Consider the following 23057-nt stretch of genomic DNA (forward strand, 5'->3'; position numbering starts at 1 on the left):
CATAAAGCGTCTGTTTGTTTTTTGGGTGTCTTTAATGCATTTAAATTTGTCACAGATGCCGTAGTAATGAAATATAGCATACGTAAAGTTATAGCTTTTTCTGTTGGAATAAGTTACGTCTAAGATAAAATATTTATATTATTTTCATAGTTAAATAGACACATTAAATAACAGTAATTTAAATCTAAGAAAGATTATGTTACCTGCTCAGACATCCTAAACTCAGGTATCCATTCAATGCATAGTGTTTGTTTTTCACTAGTCTTTTATTTCAACTTAAAATAAAACTTTATAATTTTAGCTTTCTACATTTTCGTAAGGAGAACCAAAATCCAAGGTGCATTTCATTAACTTTTGAAAGGCTGAAATTTTATTTTAGAATGAAATGTGTCAAAATATTCTAATAGGGCTTCAACTTGCCATTACAGCGGAATGAGAATCATATAGCGCAGTCGGTGTTTATTATGGAAACCAATAACTACGTTACATAAAACTCTCATCCGTGTCTAATTGCAAGAAAAATATTCCAGGTTAAAACTTAAAATTAGACAAAAAAAAAAATGCAACTTTAGATTGGCGTAGATTTTATAAAAGGCTCTTATAATCTCGAAGACGATCAGACATTTATCAGTTCCTTCGACGCAAGAAACAGTAAAAAATTAAGCCTCATCAGACTTCGAAATTCGCATCGTCCAAGCCTGGCTTACCATTTGAAATTTGTATCATTCAAGCTTGGCTAAGGATATCCTAACCACTTAACCACAATAGAACGCACGGACAAGTAAGACAATTCCTTGTAATAGGTCATTCTTCTTCAGGTGCCAAAATGTTTTTTTTGGAAGAATATGGATCTTTGTTTAATCATTCTAGAAATTAATAGAATTTTATTCAGCATCTAATCAAATATAAGACAGTTTTTTAGATGCCATGAATTGCTATAAATTATCGGAAAAAGCAAGCATATAAATACTTTTGGCCCTAAATTTTATGTAATAGTTTGCAAATAAATTAATAAAAAAATTTGTGTAAGAAAGAGAACCATAATCACCGCTGTAATTGTCCTAAAAAAGGCACTAACAACAAACATGGGGAAAATGACAATCTCCTGTAGAATGAGTATTGACATTAGTATTTGGTAGGGGTAGTCTTTTGTCTTGAAGATGATTGCATATTGAAGATATTTGGTAGCAATGTAGCAGGGATCAAATGAGATTCTAGACCTGTTCAAATATTGTTTCCCGAAACCAATTCTTAATAAGTATTTTTCTTAGCTGCGTCTAAGAGCCGTACCTTTTTATAGCCCTTTGCGGCCCAAACTATTGCAAAGACTTTTTACGTGGTTTAAATCTGGACGTTTACTAGAATACTCCAATATATGGATGCTACTGCCCTGTAGTCATTTCTTCTAAGAAAAATTGACATAAGAAATAAAACACATTACCGTTTTTGAGGATATAAGTAATTATATGCCATCATTTGCTTGCTGATTTAGCTCTTTACAGACGTTCTGCGGTATTGGTCAACATCGCATGATTCAATTGCAACATAACGATGATGTCAAAATTGGTCTTGAATGCTTTCCAACAATTTATATGACAGAATATATATACAGATTTAGGTATTGACAGTCGACTGATGCATTCTAGTTGACCATTTCCTGCGTATGAAAAACATTGAAGTTCATCTAGCACTTACGCACTTACACACACATGCAGTAAAAGTTAGTTAATTCATTATACCTGCTTCTCTTGAAGTCTGGACTGTTCAGGTTGAATTTTTCAGAACTCAATTTGCAATTTCTTTAGCACATGTTAGGCGCGGGATCTCATTTTTTAAGGCGTAAAGTCGTTTTCTTCTGCCCCAGGTCTATGAACTCATTCGAAATCAAATATTGAGTATTGCTACTTACATCCATTTTACTCTCTACATGTTACATGCAATTTTGAGATCCACAGATGTCGCTTTTCTGTTTCTCATATTCAGAAGAAAAGAAATTCATCCTTTGAATTCGGTTACAGCTGTTGTATTTCCTAATTATAACTTAGTTTCACAGAATTTTTACAATAAAACCACCGCACTGAACTGGCTACAGTAAATTCCTGGTATTATGTGTTGTGTCGAAAAATCTTCAGCACTCAATGCTAGCGTAAGGTTTACCTACGAGGAGTTAGCGGCACAAAACTATTTTCTCCTAAATCCTCTTTCAAAAATGCTGATTCTTAGTGCAAAGAAATTTTATTCCTAAAAGGAGAGTTCAGTCACTCATTCTTATTGCAAGTCAAGCGAAACACAATAAATGATGAAACATCCCCAGGACGACAATACAACTTCGTGCGTGCTTGTGTTATTAGGATACGTGAGATATTCTGGTGACGCAATTCTTTTTTTTTTCTTTCCACTGAATTACTCGACTGATAATTTCCACTTCATTAACAGGGCTGTTTCACTACTACTTTGCAGTGTAACAATAAGTTGATTTTACTATATATTTATCTGTTGAATTATTTTAAAGTTCATTTGAGTCAAGTTTGTTTAAAGAACTGACCAACGTGTGCATCGATAACTGAAAAGAATTGACAATTCATTGATGAAAAGCAATGCTTAAAGCAAGATTTTTATGTTGCTAAGATAAAATACTTAATATTTAGAACTAGGGGCATGATAAATATGTTTGAAGGTGTTCAGTATTAATATTGCAGAAACTTTTTTTTATTTGAAGACAAATTAGATTTTCTCATATTCTTTTATTAGACGCAACAAAACAAAAATATGCATAAAATACATTTTTTACAATAAAACACACTTGTAGACACAACAATGTTTTCATAATTAATGCGAATTAGTGAAATTTTCAGATCATTTGCAATGTCTGTTTAAATGATATAAAATATAAAAATTTAATATTTTTAAAAGAAATTTAATTTTCTTGAAGCATTACTAAAATGTGACTTAGCTCTAAAAGACCTGAAACCTGAAGTTTAATGTTATGTTAAAGTATGCAATTTTGAGTGAATATGGAGAATTCAAAAATTGAAGAATGATGAGCATTCAACAGCTGACTCAGGTAAGCAACCAAAAGCTCTGTGCACATACCAAGAGATGACCAGCTTAAAAAGAAATTATGTAATAGAAAAAATGGTGTACGTTTCGTTTCCTTTAAGAAATTGGCTTCCATGTATTCAGTCCAAAATTTTCATAGATGTGCATCATAAAATTTAGAGATGAATGTTTTCATATGAAAAAAAGCACATAACATTTATATAGAGAGAACTCCTCTGCTTCAACTCATGAAAATGGTATTTTACAATAAAAAGATAGTTAAGTAATCAGTTCACAGTCTTGGAACCATGCAAAGTTCGTATGGCGTCGGTTCAAAAGTAGCACCAACCACTCCTTCAAAATTATGGTGTTTTCCTTCAGGAAATTCTATATGGAATTTTTGCAAAAGGCTCGTTGCATACAGAAATACTTCTACATTGGCCAGAGTTTCACCTGGGCAAGCTCTTTTACCTAAAATATAAAATTCATGAAAAGTTGAAATATAAAATTCATGAAGTTGCTGGAAATACAAATTGAAATTGTGCTTCACAACATGAATTAGGAAACAATAATTTTAAGCTTTAGTGTTTCAAATTGCTTAGAATTAACTAAAAACATGTAATTTTGTTCAAGGAATTTTAAATACTTCTAATAAATGCTATTGTGGTATCGCTTTTAATTAATTGCAAAATTCTGACAATTACTAACAAAAATCAGAATATGAAAGCCCGTTTTTGGCTGTTGGGAATATAGAAAGTCTTTTATTTATATTCGATATCTAAAAAATAATATTGTTCCTCAGATAATCAGAGTGAATAATTTAAAAAGTTACTTTATCTGTATTTTTGCATAAAATTTTGTAATAAGCGTTATTTTATATCATAAAAGGGATAATTAAGATATGCTTTCAATATTTTAAATTTTTCAGCAGTAAAATTTATGACCCTTCTACTATCCCCTACATTAGTGGTCTCTAAAGTGAGGTACGCTAAGTGATACTGGTGACACGCCAATGAAGTAGGCTCACGATCACTTCCGAGTGTGCGATCGTGCATCATGTGAGTGTAAGATTCTCTCATAGGTTGCGGTGTCTGGTCACATTATATTATATTATATTGTGTTATATTATGTTATAGTATTATATTATATTATATTATATTATATTATATTATATTATATTATATTATATTATATTATATTATAGTATAGTATAGTATACTATATTATGTTATGTTATATTATATTATATTATGTTACATGATATTATATTATGGGGGTACAATTCATAATTATATTTGTCTTAGGGTTACGCGATTAAAAACAATTTGGGAATCGAAAGCCTACATCCAAAGTAAAATTGAATAGTGATGAAGATTTTAGTCCTCTTGTTTCTAAACCTCGCTTTCTATCTATATATTTCTTTCTTTCTTTTTTTTTTTTTTTAATTTTGGTCACACTGTAACATATGTTTCTGATATTTAGATTTTTTGTTTGCTTTGTTTTGTTCATACTATTTTTTGCTCAAAAAGGAGCCGCAAAAACGTTTAAAATTAGAATTTCCTTTAAGTTTACTTTTTAATTTAGTCAACAAGAAATTTTTATGAATTTTCAGTGGTATACATCATTTAATTTTAAAAGGAAAGCAAATATTTGCATGATATACCGCATTTTTAATCCTTTTACATTTTCAGTTACATAAAAAAGGATTTTAGTGGTTAACGCGTTTTGAAAATGTTAAATTGTAATCCAAAGCTTTCAGTTTCTAAATTAATCTTTTCATTTATTTATTTATATTTTGCTTCAGAAAAAAGACATAATAGACATTCAGCATTTTAACTCGATTATGAATAGGCAGTACGAATTGAAGTCTTACCTATATTCAATTTGTTTCAAATGTATCTTTGGTTATACGTAGTCAGATAAAATTAAAAGTTCTTAAATTTTGTATGTTTATTTGTTCTTTCAATTCCAGAGTTAAGCACGTTTTATATCTGACTCCTCATTTTTTTATTGTTGCTTCCGTTCATGTTTAATTCATTGCTTCTCGCCAAAGACGAATTTTGAAGAATAGTTGAAACGAAGAAACCATACCAGTAAGCTGTAGAACTCCATGGTGTCTGCGATATGTTTTAAGCGTAATTCAATGTAAGTAATATAATCCGTCTTAAATTTAATCCAGATAAAGTTCAGACGAATTTTTTACTTGGCTTCAACCTGAGAGAGCTTTCAGAATACATCATATTTAAAAAAAAATATCCATATGAAACTTCTATGGCCTAGAATAATCTGTTCTTTAATACTGTATCAGCACTATGAATTTTGCCTTAGTCTACATATCATCTCTATTTTTAAGAATTCGACCAGCTTAAAAGCAGTTGAAAAGCTATGAACAATCCTAAAATATGTACTCTCATCCGCTCCATATATATTTATATCTATATACATAACTTAGTATTAGAAGCTTATTATAGGAAGAAAGGTATTTTATCACCCGAAGAAAATGCGGGGAAGTTTTTGAAGGGGGATCACGGTCACTTATAAATTTTGATTTTCTCTTCTACTAAAATGGAGTGATGGACCGACAGGAGGGATTGCCATGACGTAAAAGGCTTCGAAAGAGAAAATACCCTCAACTTTTCTGTCAATTTTTTACGCGTGATTTTCAAAGGCGGCAAGTAAAATTTTTACCCTTTGGATCGATACGTTATCGCAAACATCCTTGAGGAGTTTTATGGAGGGAGTTGAATTTTGTGAAGAGAGAAGTTGGAACTTAAAAAGAAAAGGAAAGTTGATGTAGTTTCCACGTAGCCATATTTGCCAAACTAGGTGTTCCCCGGAACTTAAGGGAGTATAAAGTCTCAACGGGTAGGCTCTTGGGTATAAACAAGAACTTTCGAGCCGATTTGTGCAGGGCACGTTCTGTGATATGAATCACTACGAAATTTTACGATACTCTGCGATGTAATCCAATCCTTCATATATATTACATGACAGAACAGATAACTATGAATACTGCTCGCGATCTATATAATAAATGAAAAGACAGCTTAAACATTTTCCACATGCTGTGGTTAAGAAAGAACCATATTATTTTATATGTAATAATGATTAAATAAAATAAAAGCTCCTGTGAGGGTCTTTTTTTTTTTTTTTTTTTTTTTTTTTCAAAAATTCTATTCTTAGATTCCCTCCATCTGATTTGAAACAGGAATTAAAACAATGAAAATGGAAATGAAGGTATGACTGGTTATAAGCATCTAAAGACACTAAGATATTACTGAATTTTGACTTTAAATTTATTTTTCATAATTTTGTAGGGTTTATATTTATTTTAACTAACATTTATTTTAAGTTTAAACTATCTTTCCTGTCAAGCCTTACTTTCCCCTGGAACTGCCAATGCCAGAATATGTAAATTTTAGTAGAACGCGCAAGGATTCAAATTATCAGCGGAAGTATTATGATTTAAATAGAAGGGAAACGAGTTCGGTGTGTGATGTTCTTACTTCACGAGCGCGGAGGTAGTTAGCGAGAAATTGAAGAACCCCGCGTTTCGGCCTATGTGCTTGGCGGAAAGTAGTGTTAATCGTTCAAGTGAGCTGCAAGTCTGCTGAATTAGCAGCGGTATTGTAAAACGCGGTGAGTTAGTTATTTTTAGAGAGCCTCGTAGTTAGAGTCTTGTCTTTAGTTTCTTTTCAGGTTATTATTTTTATTTGACCGCCGAGTTGGCGCAGTCTGTGAGCGTCCAGAGCAGGCAATTGTAATTTTTACGTTGAATAAAAAGGGACTTAAACCCTTCACAAGACTCTGTGTTTTATCCAGTTTTCACAGTCAGCTCTTGGTTGCGTGCAAGTTGGAGGCGCGCAACGTTACATTGGCGCCCGAACACTTATCGAACTGAAATGGCCGAAAATTGGATGGAAACCGCTGGACAACACCAAGAAATGACAAGCCAGTTAGAAGGATTTGGATACCTGGTCCAGACTTTGAGAGCGTCAATCAAGCCAAACGTCCATTTCGACGGAAAAAATTCGCTGGCGGTATTTCTAGAAGGTCTAGAAAACCACTTTCAGCTCTACCCTGTTCCTGAAAGACAAAAGGTTGCCATCGCCACATCAGCACTAAGAGGACAGGCCGCGCTATGGTGGAAAAATATAGGCAAATTTTTATTAGGGGAATTTGGAAGCCAGACATATACATTTGAAAATTTCAAAAAATCGTTAGTAAAGGCCTTCCCCATAGTGAAAGATCGCGCACGGCTGGAAGCCGAGCTATATAGTTTCTATCAACGGGATATAGCAGAATTGACGGACTTTATTCTACGAAAAATCAAGCTAACGGATATGCTGTATGGGAAGAAACCCGATGCGGAGATTATTGAAATAATATTACCAAGATTGCTACCCGCTGTTCAAGACTACTTTGAAATTAGAAACCCAAGCACATTGCAGGAACTCTTCGAATTGGCGGTGAAGTTTCAAAATCGCAGAATAGCGGAAAAAGCGAGAGGGGAAACATATTCTCAAAGTACCCGAAGGAAATCTTCAAATGAGGTAACCAGAAATGGAAATCGCTCTTATGGGGAAAAGAGCTATCAAGCTAACGCATCGAAACTCGAAGGTCAAGGCCCAAAAAGAAAATTTGAAAATAAACATCCGCGTACCCAGAAGACACAGATTGAAAGGAAAGCTTTAAACGAGTAGAAGGGCCTGTGAAAGGGAGGGTCCAGACCCCGGAAGTTTTAAAAAAACCCTCAAATAGACATTTAAATACGGTGATCGTAAAAAACTCACAGCTACCAATTATACAAGTCCTGGTTGGCGATGTACCAGTAGAAGCCCTCATCGATACAGGAGCAGAAGGAAATTTTATGAGTGAAAATTTCTTCAAAAAGAATTTTTATAGGGTACGATTATTTAAAACCAAAAATACGGAAATTATAGCGGCGCAAGGAAAAACATGTCACTGCATCGGGAAATTATCATTAAACTTACAGGTAAAAGAGGAAAGTCTCAAAGTATTAATTTTTGTAGTGAAAGACCTGCAAAATTCTCTTATTTTAGGTATGGAGTTTTTAAGGGCCGCGAGGGCCAAATTAAATTTTCAAGATAGTTCCGTGGTGTTGGAGATCGACCAGAGGGTGGTGGAACCTGTGGAGACACCGCAATTGGACCTTAGCCATCTGAATGACCATGAAAGGAAAGCAATACAGCAAGTGGTGAGTAATTTTTCTCATTTATTTTCAGAAAAACCAGGAAACTGCCAAATAGTTACGCACAAGATTCAATTAAATGCCGAAAAACCTTGTAGGACTAAACCTTATCGGTATGACAAACAAAAAGACGTAATCATCGAAGAACATATTCAGGAGATGTTAAAGAATAAAATAATAACGCCCATAAATAGTGAGTACGCGAATCCAGTCGTACTATGTAGGAAAAAGAACGAGTTTCCTCCTTCGGATAAAAGGGCTTGGATGTTTGCTATTGATTACAGAAAACTAAATAGTATTACCAAATTTCCAGTTTACCCTTTGCCGGTTATAGACGAGATCATTAGACAGATCAAATCGACAAGATATATGTCTACTTTGGACTTAACGTCTGGCTACTATCAAATAGCTATGAGACCCGAAGATATACATAAAACCGCGTTTATAACAAAATCGGGCACTTATGCATTTTTACGCATGCCTTTTGGGTTGTGTGGGGTCCCATCAACATTCCAGAGAGCTATGGACATTGTTCTAAAGCCTGTCCTAGGAAAGTCAGCTTTAATTTATCTAGATGATATAATTATAACGAGTAGTACGTTGGAACAACACATTAATGATCTAGAACAAGTTTTTAAATTATTAAAAGAGGCCGGTCTTACAATTAACGCCTCAAAATGCAAGTTCGCAACTAAAGAACTTAAATATCTCGGTTATAAAATTTCGCAAAAGGGTATAGAAACGCAAGATTCAAAAATAAAAGCTATTAAGAATTTCCCACCGCCCAACACCGCCAAGAAACTTTCTTCTTTCCTTGGGTTATGTTCTTACTATCGATCTTTCATAAAAGATTTCGCTAATATTGTTGAACCACTCTTAGTAATCAAAAGAAAAAGGGGTAAATTTACGTGGACAGCGGAAGCTAACACAGCTTTTGAAAGATTAAAAGAAGCGCTCATTAATGCCCCTGTTTTAAAATTTCCGGAGGGGGACGAAAACCTGGAAATTGCAGCAGATGCGTCAGACTATGCGGTGTTGCGGTTGTTATGCAAAATAACCATCCGCTGGCATTTTTTAGTAAAACGTTGAATCAGACACAAAGGAATTATACAGCTACAGAAAGAGAAACATTAGCCGTATTAATGGCTGTACACAAATTTCGAGTTTATTTCGGCAAATCGCCAGTAACAGTCTTTTCGGATCATGCGGCTGTTGGTAGACTTTACTCGGGAAAAAACCTAACGCCCAGGTTAATAAGATGGGCTTTAAAACTCCAAGAATATAATATCACAATAAAATATAAACCGGGTAAGGAAAACAATGTAGCTGACGCACTTTCTCGTATAAAACTGGACGATGAAGGAAATGAACTTAAATGCGCTGTGTTGACTTCAAAAATTTTAGATTCTAGAGATACGGTTATTACTGAACTGAAAGCTGATCCTGAATTTGGAAATATCTATGCTTATTTGAAAGACCCCGAAAGCTTTGAGCACACAAATATCGATGCGATAAGAAATAGAGCAAAAAACTATGAAATAATAGATAATTTATTATTCTATACGAAAACAACAAACGAAAATCTTGAGTATAAACCAGTCATCCCAGCCTCGCTTCGATTAAGCATTTTGAAGGAGTTGCACGAAGCAAAAACAGCGGGCCATCTAGGGGTCAGAAAGACTTTAAAAAGGATACGCGAGGCGGTATATTTCCCGCAATTATACAAAATAGTAACGGCGTATGTCAGGTCCTGCAATCAATGTCAGTTAATAAATGATATTAATTACAGCCCGGCCGGGTACTTAAATAGCATTCGCGCTACATTTCCGAATGAAATTTTAGGCATAGATCTTCTTGGTCCCTTCCCCCAGAGCGAGTTAAATAAAAATCGTTTTCTTTTAGTAATAGTAGATCATTTTTCAAAATGGACAGAAATTGTTCCACTTAAACGCGCGTCAGCCAAAACAGTCGCAGATGCATTCTTACACAGATACATTTTAAAATACGGTGCACCGATAAAAGTCATTAGCGATAACGGAAAACAATTCATTAGTCAAATATTTGAAAACATATGCAATGGACTTGGCATACGCCATATCAAAATGGTTCCGTATAGACCACAGGCTAACATAGCAGAAAGAGTTAATAAAAACATAGTAAAAATAATTCGCAGTTACGTGAGCACACATCACAAGCGCTGGGATGGCTACATAAATGAATTAGCTTATGCTTTAAGAAAGGCAAATCATGATACTACGGGAAAAACTCCAGCAGAATTATTTTTAGGCAGAAAGTTAATTACGCCTTTAGATAAATTATTCTTTGTGCAACAAAGAGAGCAGAAGTTTAAACAAAAAGATGTGCAAAAGCTGATTGATCAGGCGCTTAAAAGCTCGGATACGGCAAGAAATAGGCAGAAAATATATTATGATAGAAAACGCCGTGAAGCAGATTTTAAAGTTGGGGATAAAGTATTGAAGCGGAAATTTTCTTTATCAAGTGCCCCAGACAATTTTACGGCAAAGCTAGCTCCAAAGTTTGAAGGCCCCTATGTAATTCAGGAAATCAAAGGAGTAGTATTATATCTTAAGAACGAGAGAGGGGAAATCTGTAAAGCAAGTCCCGACCAGGTGAAAAAATACTATAATCCAAATGATTTTGAAATCCTTAAAAGTTTCTTGCAGGACTCAAGTCTAAACGAAATAGAAGGTCCAGAGACAACAACTATTCCACCACCCAAGAAACAGAGAACTGAAGAGAGACCTAGCCCTTCTACAACCCGGACGTCGGTATCAAAAAGAAAAAATAACTTTCAAACTCCGGCGTTTAAGAAAAACAAAAATACAGATGCACCGGGTAAAGAAACCGTGGTAAAGAGAAAAACACCACCTACAAAGGATTGCAGGAAAAATATACATCAAGGAGAACGCGCACACGGCCACAGAGTCAGGTGCCAGCAAGGCCGCCGTTCCGGAAACTGAAACGGCAACAGGAGGCACAAAAATACGAGGAACAGAAGAAATTCAAGAAGGACTCCAGACCGGAGGACGTCAAGACCAGCCGTCCCAGGGAAAAACGGAAATGCCAACCACCAGACGATTACTCCGCCAAGAGGCCAGCATGTAGAGGACGCAAAAGAAAAAGTAATGTGGACGAAACTCGGAGGTCAATAAGGAGAAGATTGACATCCATGAAACCTCTAACTTGGGAACAATATTGCCAAAAACGAATGACGGAGTTTCAAGCATCGAAAACTCAAAGATAAGTTAAAACCTTCTATAAATTTTTTTTCTCTTTTGTTCCGAAATGTTATGCATAAGTACGAAGTTCTATGTTTTGACGAAAGTCAATATGTCTCGGTTGAGACTTAGTTTTGTTTTACTTGATTTAGCTAAGGTAAAAGTATTATTTTCTTTAAGTGTAAAAGCTAAAAACAAGCATTTTCTGTTGGTCGAAAGACTAATTCTGTTATGTTAAAGCCAAAATTTGGCCGAAGATAAAAATAACTTCGTATTCTTGTATTAATAAGAATTTTAGTTTCAGTGCCGCCAGCTTGGCGAAGAATGAGTAAAGTAAAAATTTATTTTCTCTTATTCATTTTATGGTAAATTGTAAAAATCATATGTATTAAAATTTTGTAAATGTACGTAAATACTTGAATGTTATGTAAAAGTAGAATTTAGTCTAGAAGCATAAAATTGTAGATGCTAAAAGTGAATGCTTAAAAGCATGAAGTCAAAATTTAAGTATTAAATTGTAGATAAAGTCATGCTTTAGAGCGAAAGCCTGCATGTTTAAAGATGAATGAGGGGGAATTTAGAATGAATGTGTTTTGTAGGGTTCTCCACCTACATTTGAATTTTTAAGAATATTAAAGTAGCTCACGGAGTTGTAGAATGTCGAGTAAGGTGTGTCTATTTGGTCGTTGAATTCTAACAAATCATGGTGGTTAGGGGAAGTGTTGTAAGACTAAAACACGAATATTCCCGTTTGACACCACACACGGTGGAGAGCCAGGGTAAAGTTAAATTAATGCTTGAAAAATTGAATGAATGTGAAGTATGCAATAACTAAGAAAAACGAATCGTTTAAAAACAAAAATTTATTGTGTCAAGAAAGTGTAAATTATAATGTATTTAGAAAGATACTGATACTTATTCCTTCCAGATGCTGGAAGGAAAGACCAAGATTGATTGATGAAGTCCAGGAAAAGTTGCTGTAAGAAGAGAGCTTTATAACGATCAACAGAATTTTAGTATACAATTTGTTACATAAGATTTTTTTTGTGTAAACGAGGTTCTCGCCAGTTAGTTCAGAATTAGAGAAACTTACAACAGGTCGTTTGTAGGACCTGCTTCCAAGTTTTCCAAATTCTGGCAGCGGCAAATGTAGGGTTTATATTTATTTTAACTAACATTAAGTTTAAACTATCTTTCCTGTCAAGCCTTACTTTCCCCTGGAACTGCCAATGTCAGAATATGTAAATTTTAGTAGAACGCGCAAGGATTCAAATTATCAGCGGAAGTATTATGATTTAAATAGAAGGGAAACGAGTTCGGTGTGTGATGTTCTTACTTCACGAGCGCGGAGGTAGTTAGCGAGAAATTGAAGAACCCCGCGTTTCGGCCTATGTGCTTGGCGGAAAGTAGTGTTAATCGTTCAAGTGAGCTGCAAGTCTGCTGAATTAGCAGCGGTATTGTAAAACGCGGTGAGTTAGTTATTTTTAGAGAGCCTCGTAGTTAGAGTCTTGTCTTTAGTTTCTTTTCAGGTTATTATTTTTATTTGACCGCCGAGTTGGCGCAGTCTGTGAGCGTCCAGAGCAGGCAATTGTAATTTTTACGTTGAATAAAAAGGGACTTAAACCCTTCACAAGACTCTGTGTTTTATCCAGTTTTCACAGTCAGCTCTTGGTTGCGTGCAAGTTGGAGGCGTGCAACGTTACAATTTAAAATCGAAATAACTGTTTACCTTTAGTTGAGCCGATCACTAAAATTTTTTTTAACAGCAAAAGCTTAATTTTAATATTGAAAGAGCATCTCTTTGTTTCATTTTACATACATTTGCTCATAAAGATATAAAGATATATCAGTTAAAGTCTGAGCAAGAGAGTTCAGCGACGAGCCTCTAAGCTGTTCGGAATTGCTAGCCATTCATCGTCCTGCATGAAAAGAGTTTGGCTCGAAAACTGCATTGCTTTTCTTTCCAGTCTCAAACTGGTAAATGCCGCTTTAGCTGGAGTGTTTAAGTCAAGATTAAACAAAGTGTCGATAATTGGATTTTGGTATCTGTACATTCAACAAGTATCAATGATATTTGTATATTGCTAATTCGTATTGTAATCCAAAAAGGAGTGAGAAAATTAAATTTGTTGAATTTTACTTTGTGCTTTTATAAATTGATCGTAATTAGGCCATAATTCGTCGATAATTAGAAAGTAACTTTAGTAAAGGGTCAGGTGACATTTTAAGAAAAAGTTAAGCATTCGTTTTATATATAGTTAAATGCAATTTATTTAACAAATGATAATATTCATTACACCTTCAACCTCCAGTAAAAAAAATTACATTTGATGAACTATTTTAAATTCTAAATTCAATATATTTTTTAATACCTATTTTTTGAGTTCCGTACTTCATTTTATAACAACAGCCGGTTTATAGCAATAACAGTTTATCTTTCTTTTAAACAATGGTTAAAATTCTATTTAAAATCTTACGAATAATAAAAACGGAGTTACATTTAGTACAATATTCAGCTGCAAGTTGAAGTTTTATGAAAAGCAAACATAATTTAAAATATCTTCAGTCCGACGGAAAATTAAAACATGTGTTTTGGTACATTATACCGTTTTTTTATGATTACATGGGGTTTCATATCTTGGCATTATTATTACTTAAATATTTCTGTATGTTAAACAAAATATGTAACGTTATTTGTTACATCTTTAAACTGCTGAGATTTAGACTAAAATATTTACCAGTCATTTCTATATAAAAGCATATACGAAATCATTTGTGAATATATATATATATATAATGCGAATATAAGTTTCTTTAAAAAGGCTCCCATTAAGAGACTATTCCGCTTTATTAGTTAGTATTCATATATTTTGCCTCAAATCAATTAACAAACTCAATATGACAATATTATTTGAATGCAACTGTTTGGTAATAATAAAATAGTGAATTGAGTTTATTAAAAACTGTGTTGCATATTTTAAAGGATAAACTTTGTAAATAGAATTTATTTTTTAATTTACATTTATATATAATAAATAAAATATCTTGAGGTTCGCTTTTAACTCTTCGGACAGACTGCAAAATTATTTCAATTTCATAGTAAACAATTCTCTAAATTACTATATGGTAAAGGTAAATACTCCTTCATACATAAAAAGCAATGAACGAATGAAAAATCAGTTTCATTTCTGGTCTTTTCTTCCAATACATAATAAGAAAAGGCATAGAAATATGTCATAAAGTCAATAAATAACTCAGTATGTTACGATATACGACATCCCACTCTGAGCAATAAAGAATCTGTTCGACTGTCAGTTGACAGCGATATCAGAAGCAAAAACACCTTATAACAACTTTATTTGCGAGAACACCCGCTGCGTATTTATTATAGTTCCAGTAATTCGATACCTAACTTTAGCGAATGAAAATAATTTCATCGAAGATGTGATCATAAAGGAAAGCTTCTGACTCCTTAATCAACGAATAAGTTTCTGTAAACTACTTGAAATAGTTTACTTTCATCAAAAAACAAACTTGCATTATAAGGATGAGGGGCACTGATTATTCTGCGACGAAGTATTATTGCATAGTATTAAAACATTTATGAGTTGTTATAATGGGTTAAATGTGGAAATGCACACAAAAGTTAGCAATGAAAATTAACTAGTTATAGAATAAACTAGTTAGTTATGGAATAAACTAGTTAGTTATGGAATAAACTAGTTAAAGTAAATGGAATAAACTATTTATTTAAAATATATTAGTTAAATGTTACATTGTTTCAGTATAAAAATGAGATAAAGATATACTCGTATATTACTAGAAGTATATGCAATAGTCTTAGCCAGGGGTTCCCATACTTTTTGTCCCTAAGGGAGCACATTCTAGAATATCTGTTGGACGGAGGGCATCACTTTACTTTTTTAAGGTGAATTTATAATTGGATAGAGGTAAGCGCAAGGTAAAATATAGTTGTTAGTTACACCTTCGATACGTAAACACAAAAAAGGAGATCGGTCACATTTCGCTTTGTACTGTTATCTGTGTTGGGTGCAATTTTTATTTCATTAAAAATGAGAAAGCTTTCAGATAGAATTTTATTGAAAAGTAAAACATTTTTATTGTAATCGCACACCGGCAGGCAAAATGTTTGGCGGACGCCATGGTGCCCGCAGGCGTAGGGTTGGGAACCCCTGGTCTAAGATCCGTTTGATATGCAATGCGCAGCTTTGATGTTATAAACGTTTGTATCTTTGTCTTTCACATTTTGTTCACTTTTAGGTTCGTTAAGTTACACTACTAGAGCATTTAAGCTCCCGATCAATTCCACGAGGCACGACATCTTTCATTAATTACCTAGAATGTCAAAGGTGTTGTCTTTTACATTCCTTGAAACATTAATTGCATCTTTGAAATGAAAACGGTATATTGCTAAATTGAGTGAGTGATTTAAAAGGCGATTTATGAACTCTTTAATAATGTATAATTCCGTTTTATTTTTTAATAACATGGTTTATTAATGTTATAGTACTTCAAAATAATGTAATTTACAATTAATCGAATGTTATGTTTGATAACAGCGCTTCTTAAACTTTTTTCATTCATAATCCCATTTTTTACATACCTACCTTTTCGCTACCCCGGATGTTAAATATAGAATAAGTATATAAATATAAATATTTTCTCAGAAATAATTTACTTTTTTGGTAAATAATACACATATCGAAATGAAGCAGTGTTACGATTTGTTTCAAGTAAGGGAGCTAGGGGTTAGTTGTAACAATTTTTGGGAAAGATATTTATACGCTTAAATATATTTACGATTTCTCAATTACAATTGCGGATTTTTATATCATAACTTGCCCCGAGAGTTTGTTACCTTGCCTTATCTTACGGTTTCAGACATTTTTATTGATTTGTGAAAGAAGATTGCGATCAGTAAAAATAATAAAGCAAAAAACTTAATACACAGACAAATAAATGGATAAAACCATTTCTAAAAACAATCAACTAATTATCTTAAACCAAAATTAAAGAACTATTTTCCTCCTAGTAAGTAGCTAAGACAAAGCACGAGCACAAGACCCTTCACTACTCGTTTGGATGGGGCATTGACTACTCTTACGTAATAGAACCTGTCATAATAACCATGTTTAATGAAAATTCTGATAAAAAAATGTTAAAAACCACAGCGTAAAAATCGTGTTACAACTGACACCTAGCTCCCCTGTACAAAAATTATTGAACGAAAAGCCCGTTTTAATAAAAAAGTCTGTGAACTTTTTCTGCAAAACAAATTAAATCTTGGTGAATTATTCGACACTACTGGACGAAAATAATTTTCAGAGTTACAAAGTTTAGTTTTCTTAGCTCTCATGGACTAGAACCAAACTTTATATAGACCAACAGTGAATTATCTCCAAGTCTAAAAGTTAAGGACAGAGTCTCACGAAGATTTAAAAACAAACCTTTTTACTTCCTTGTACGAAGTAAAGGAAGTATTGCATTCGCAAAAAAATTTTCTAGTATCGTATTTCAGCGAAAATATTCATTTTCACCGCTATCGAATGCAATTTAACAATGTTTTTGCGTGACATCTGTACGTAAGGACAGAATAAAGGACTCTTTTTCCCAAAGCGGGTTACAGAAATGATTTAAAATGGATTCAGAATAGAGTTTTTCGTCACGTCTGTACGAACGTACGTGTGTATATATCTCGCATAACTCAGAAACGAGTAGACTCAGAACATTGGAATTTTCTATATATGCCTGCTATAACATGCAGTTGGGCACATCCCTTTCTGGTTGCGATTAGTAGCACTAAAACTATATATATATATACATATTGTTACGTTATATTCTTCCTTCACGTTCGTACGGGGTTCGTAGATTTGGAGTGAATAACGACGACACTTGATGAAGTATTGAAACACACTTTATTTAGCCGATATTAATCCGGACAGCTCCAAAGTCACTTGTACACTGTCTTTGAAGAAATACAATAAACACGCTGGAACAATCAGCGACACGGCCTTCAGGTTATCAGGCTATAACGGTGGAGAGAGCTTCACGGCAAAGCACTAGAGTACAGCTCCCGACTCTCCTCGGTCGTTCTCGGAACTCTACGTGCTCTCGAGACTCTTCCTGCTATCACTCGCTGTGCACTTGACGATACACAAGAGTACAGCTGTCGACTCGGTTTAGTCGTTTCCGGAGCTCAGCACACTCTAAGACAAAACTCGACGATGCACTAACTCGCGATACTCTAAAGACTCTCTCGATGCACTCGACGACCAACTCGGCGCTAGACTTCGAGACACTTGCTCAGTGACTGACTATCAGCTCGCTAGACGAGGCACTAACTAACTCGACGTAACAGCAGGGTTTATATAGCTTTCGGCTTGTGTTCGAGAACATTCTGGACTAAACCGGTAAGAATTTGTTCCAGAAGGTTCTCCATCCGTCCATGGTATATCGCCAAATGTCGCCAAATTGGCGATTTCTCGCCAAACGTGGCAACCCTGCCGTCCCTTACCATTTTATGGCAAACCCTAAAACTGCTTTGCGGAAAAGCTATCTAACCCCTCCTGTACATTTCGTAACAATATCTATATCTATACCTATCTATCTATATCTATATCTATCTATCTATATATATATATTTATATGTAATAATAAAATTCCATAGTCAAGAATACACTTAAATTTCTAACTGTATGTTCTTTTCATTTTTAATGCCGACAATCTCTTATTTGAAAGTACGTGGAATTAAATCCACAGCCCCGTAGTCAAGTTGTTTTCCCGCCTTTTCTACACGTACAGTTATAGAATGTTCTGGAAATATTTAAAGCGAACTGGATTGGCTGAGGAGACTGACGTCATTTCTTGGAAGCTCCGCCTTTCCAGAGGCTATAAAAGGACTCGCAAAGGAATATCGGGGTCTTTTCTTTAATGTAACGATGCAGTAAACTTAATACAAAAAGTTATTAGTAATTCTTTTTTATTTACTCCGGATATCTTAATTTTTGTAACTGCTATTTCTCCTGACCAATAATAAATGGATCCTATTTTTTAAACTTATCGTCTGATAATTTAAGCTACGACTACATTTATGACTCTTCAACAATCTATTTATTCCTGACAAAAGCTGGTACATCACATATATATACACCCACTCAGTTACTCGGCTCCGCGAGCACAGTATTTTAATTCTTATAAGTTTGTAAATTGTGCATTTTTTGCTTTAAAAATGATTTAATTACGTTTTTCTTTTCTTCTGATTAAATTTTTATGCCTTTAATTAATGTGGATGCAATATTTGTAGAATCATCAACTATTTGAAAATTGTTTAAATGTGGCTAAGCTAAATTGTTTTACTATAGGAGCCATATTTGTTTACATTTGAAACTTAGCAGAATAGTAAATTATGTCAGTTTCTGCACTAACTTCAGTTTCTCCTTGTCGAGTGGGACCAAAAGTAAACTTTTAGTTTTGTGCACCGAAACAATCTGCCTTCTTGCTTGTTGACTGAAATGCTTGTTTTTGCGTAGACACTCTAATTTTAATTGCAAGAATTATTTTTAATTGTTTTAACTGTATTTGGTGTTTTATCTGTTTCGATATTTTCAATTTTTAGTAAAGATATTTTGAGGTTTTATGTATTTTTGTCTTATCGCGAAGTGAGAACTGAATTCATTGAGTGAGAACTATATATCTAGTAAAAATTAAGGAATTCCGTACAAGGAAGTCATGTGGTGTACACACCAGATTTTTTAAATCAGAAACTAAACTTAAATGCACGACTCATTTAATGCTTAATTCAGCCAACCCCTTTTGCGATGTAACTTGAAGTAAGGGTAAGTTCAAATTTAAAATTAAGCGCTAGGAGTAAAAAACCGCACACTTCAATTTAACGCGAAATTGGCTCACAAATCTAACTCGCACAGATGCTCAAGTATCCGCAGTTATAATGTAAGGCCAAAGACCATCCTATCTGAACCATCAGCAACCTAGCAACAAGGGGGCCTCAAGAGGCAGAACACACTTTGAATTAAACTGCTTAAACATTCCTTTAAAATATTTTCTCTTTCTACCTAATTTACATTCTGACAGGGAAAGTAACATTAAAGATCCAAAGCAAAGTAATTGTTTAGTGAAATATAATAATAATACCCTGCAACGTGTTTCAGCATTACATCATTTGAAAGGAACTAAAGCTGAAAACGTTTATTCAAGTAAGTGTGTAGTGCTGAATTGCAGAAAAACATATAATTTCATTTCAGCAGTTATAAGTTTACGTCATTCAACAGCTCAAGAAATTCGTTTAGGGCGTTATATGGAAAGTGATTAATCTCATTAATGTAAATTTATGCAATTTCTTTAAACGCCTCATTAATTTAATTTCTTTAAATTCGTGTATCTGAATTAGTTTTGGTGACCTCAACATTTCACTTTGCGACTCCATTTGTGGTCATGACCCACAGTTTGAGAAACATTGTTTTATAATATACGAATTAATTATTTTATGAATATTTCCAATATTAATATAATTAATAAATAAATATTAGTAATGTCGTATGGTACGTTCGTCAACACAGAAATAACGTTTGATAGCCACCTCATGGGGAGCGTTAATTTAAAAAATAAATTAAAAATAGTACACTACATTTCAGAACACGTTTCTTGTCCAAACCGCATGAATTACAAATGCCTCGGGGTGTAATATAAAAACTGATAAACGAGATAGTAGAAAATTCTAATATCAAAGTCATAAACATATGTAAATTTTCACATCAGAAAAATCCTGTACAAACTTCAGATACATCACAGATACATCATTCCGTCTTTAGAACATTAAAATACATTACCTTGCACTGAGCTAGAGTTCTAAGAAACAAAGATTTTAAAAGTATATAAATTTTAAGACAAAATACATCTTCAGAAATTGTATATTTTTCTTACCTAGCGAAAACGGTATCCAGCACTCATGTTTGACGACTTCCTTTCCGTCTTCTGATAAAAATCTCTCTGGTTTGAAAAGATGAGGTTCATCCCAATAGTCTGGATCATTATGTATGGCGTAGATGTTGGCGATAACCGTCATACCAGCTGGAACATCATAGCCCATAACATCGCTGTCTTCTGTTGTACTGAAATACAAGTAATATTTTATAATTTAATATGTTGCTTTAAATTCAAGCAGAAAGATTTCCTGAAAGTGCGTTCAAATGATAGGGATGTTAACATTGGGAATTATTTCTCTCTCTTTGCGCGCTAAGAATTACTGCATATTGATGTCGTGGTATTGTTGATACCGTGACTTGTTACATGAGACTGTCACGTGTTACTTGAAATCGATATTAGAAATGTTTTTTTTTATTTGAATTAACCAGACTATTATAGATTGCTTTTTTATAGGAATATCTCCTGCACATTTAAAGCTTCATCGAATTATGTAGAATCCAATTTATTAACGTTATCCACTTAAAATCTAATTAATTAATAAATTATGATGCCGTTTATTGGTGAAATTCCCTTCAAATTGGATCTCGATGAAAAGGTTATGTAGCAGGTTTTCTCGGAATGTACACAGTATTTTCCTGAAAAACGTGTCAATATTGAGTTTAATCTGGTTCATTTTAGGCTTCATATTACCATACTTGCGTATGTCAAATAAATTAATCTCTACTCAAGTACGAGATCAATATTTTGTTATGTATTCCTAAAGATTAAATTTAGTTTTCATGTGTTGCATCTTACGAAAAGAGAATGACGGATTTTTAGGGTTCTAATCAGTACTTCATTTTTAAAATCCTTAAATTATTGTTAAAGATTAATGATGATTCACACATTGTTAAGATGGAAAATAATTTATGCTAACTAATAGAAATCAACACACGCTAATTGTACATTAAATAATTATATCTATTTACAGTTTGCAGTGTCATTAAGTAGGGCTTAGAGAATGAGATTACGAAAGTATAAACAATTAATTAAAATCAAAATAATGCAACTAATGCTACTTCATGGCAGTACCATTTTAAGAGAGGACTGAAGATGACAAGTCTGTTTAGCTCTTTCTACTATATCTAGATTCGAATTTTTTAAACCAAACTAAGAATAATTAGTATTACAGATTAAAGTAATACTTTTCATTCTTTGTTTGCTTACAACATCTCGAGCGACTTAACAAGTCAAGAAAAAACTCAGGTTTGCATAAGTAGTTTAGATGCGTATGCCTCTTTTTTTTAATATAGATTCTGGCTGAACAATTGTCTTTTAAAACATATGAGCCTCTTCAGAGCTGATAGTTATATTGCAATTAAGGTTGTAGAGACAGTAGATTACTTTGAAGTTGGAGAAGAGAGAAATGTTCAATGACCTCACCAAAACTCGAACCTGGGCCTCTCAAACACGCACCGAGCGTGCCACAGTTTCACCACGATGGCATGCTAGAAGGAGAGAGCAAACCTTATAAGTATCAATAGATGTTTTCCTTTAAGTGTTTTCTCTTCTTTTCGTGTTTCAGCTTAACATTGCACAGAAAACGAAAATTTATTGATTATTTAAGAAGATGCTTCGGGCTTGGAAATAACACAATTTGAGAGAATCTCTCTGGAATCATATGCATCCTTCTATGGTAATTCTATCGGCGACAATATTGTTACAATGTTGATATCCATAATTGTACGGAAATATAATTAGAGCATGTTAGTGATACGTTACGCCGTTGCTCTAATTTGAATAACTGTGGAAGACCTCTGAATAAATTTCCTTCTATCAGACTATTAACTAAAAGTTAATTTTGTATTCATAAAAACTTAACGCCGATAAATTAAATTGCAACAGCGGATAAAAAAATGAGGGGCAACCTATGCTGTCAAGCTTTCTATAAAACATTTTAAAATTCAAAACTTATTTTTAATATAATTTGTATTCTGGTGGAAGCTGACGAAAGTACGAAGTTATAGTAAAGCCAAATAATGGCAGAACTACGTTAGTTATGTCTAAACTTCCTAAGTCTTTTTTTTTTAAATAGACAGAAGAAATAGAGCTGACGAGAAAACTAATAGTTTCAAAACCAAACTTTTAACGTTTTCCGCTTGATTTTAATATTCCGATGTTCAAAAGTTTCCCAGAAGTTCCTTATAGGGCAATTCCATTTAAAATGTAATAAACTATGGCACAGGTAAATTTTCGAAGTGACATCGATCGTAATATATATTAACTCTAGTATATCCTGTTTGAAAATATCTGTCGCATCCTTTTGAATAACTGGAATCGTTTGAAAATATTTAACTCTACGGAATTATCTTGACAAGAGACAACAATGAGAATAGAGGATGAAATATCTTGCATATAAAAACTGGTTGTCGCACGGTAGGAATCAGATTTAATGAAAGAAACTCAAGCTGCTCTGCTGAGTTGCTTTTTGTTCAAATGGCGACATCCCGTTGAATGGTCGGAAAAAGATATTCCAATTTCCTAAGCACTAGAACATGAAACTACGAGTTACTAAATGATATCACTTTATTTATTACTTCTTTTGATCTAAAGTTCAATTACTG

General features: G+C 33.6%; 1 protein-coding gene across 3 annotated transcripts in view; it reads right to left on the bottom strand.

Annotated features, from left to right (window-relative positions):
- Positions 1-2724: 2724 nt before the first annotated feature.
- The window catches only part of LOC118182141 (cytochrome P450 2J6-like), a 145976-nt gene continuing 125643 nt past the window's right edge, over positions 2725-23057 (bottom strand). For all 3 annotated transcript variants that reach the window (XM_085816626.1, XM_085816629.1, XM_085816633.1), the window contains exons 7-8: positions 20452-20639; positions 2725-3510 (exon numbers count right to left, since the gene is read on the bottom strand). In XM_085816626.1, the coding sequence (XP_085672752.1) occupies positions 3332-3510; positions 20452-20639 (367 nt within the window). In that variant the 3' untranslated portion in view covers positions 2725-3331. The remainder of the gene's footprint in view (positions 3511-20451; positions 20640-23057) is intronic.

This window comes from Stegodyphus dumicola, chromosome 1 (genome assembly GCF_044657685.1).
Source record: "Stegodyphus dumicola isolate Sdum_Otavi_A_Nest chromosome 1, ASM4465768v1".
Classification (NCBI taxonomy): Eukaryota; Metazoa; Arthropoda; class Arachnida; order Araneae; family Eresidae; genus Stegodyphus; species Stegodyphus dumicola.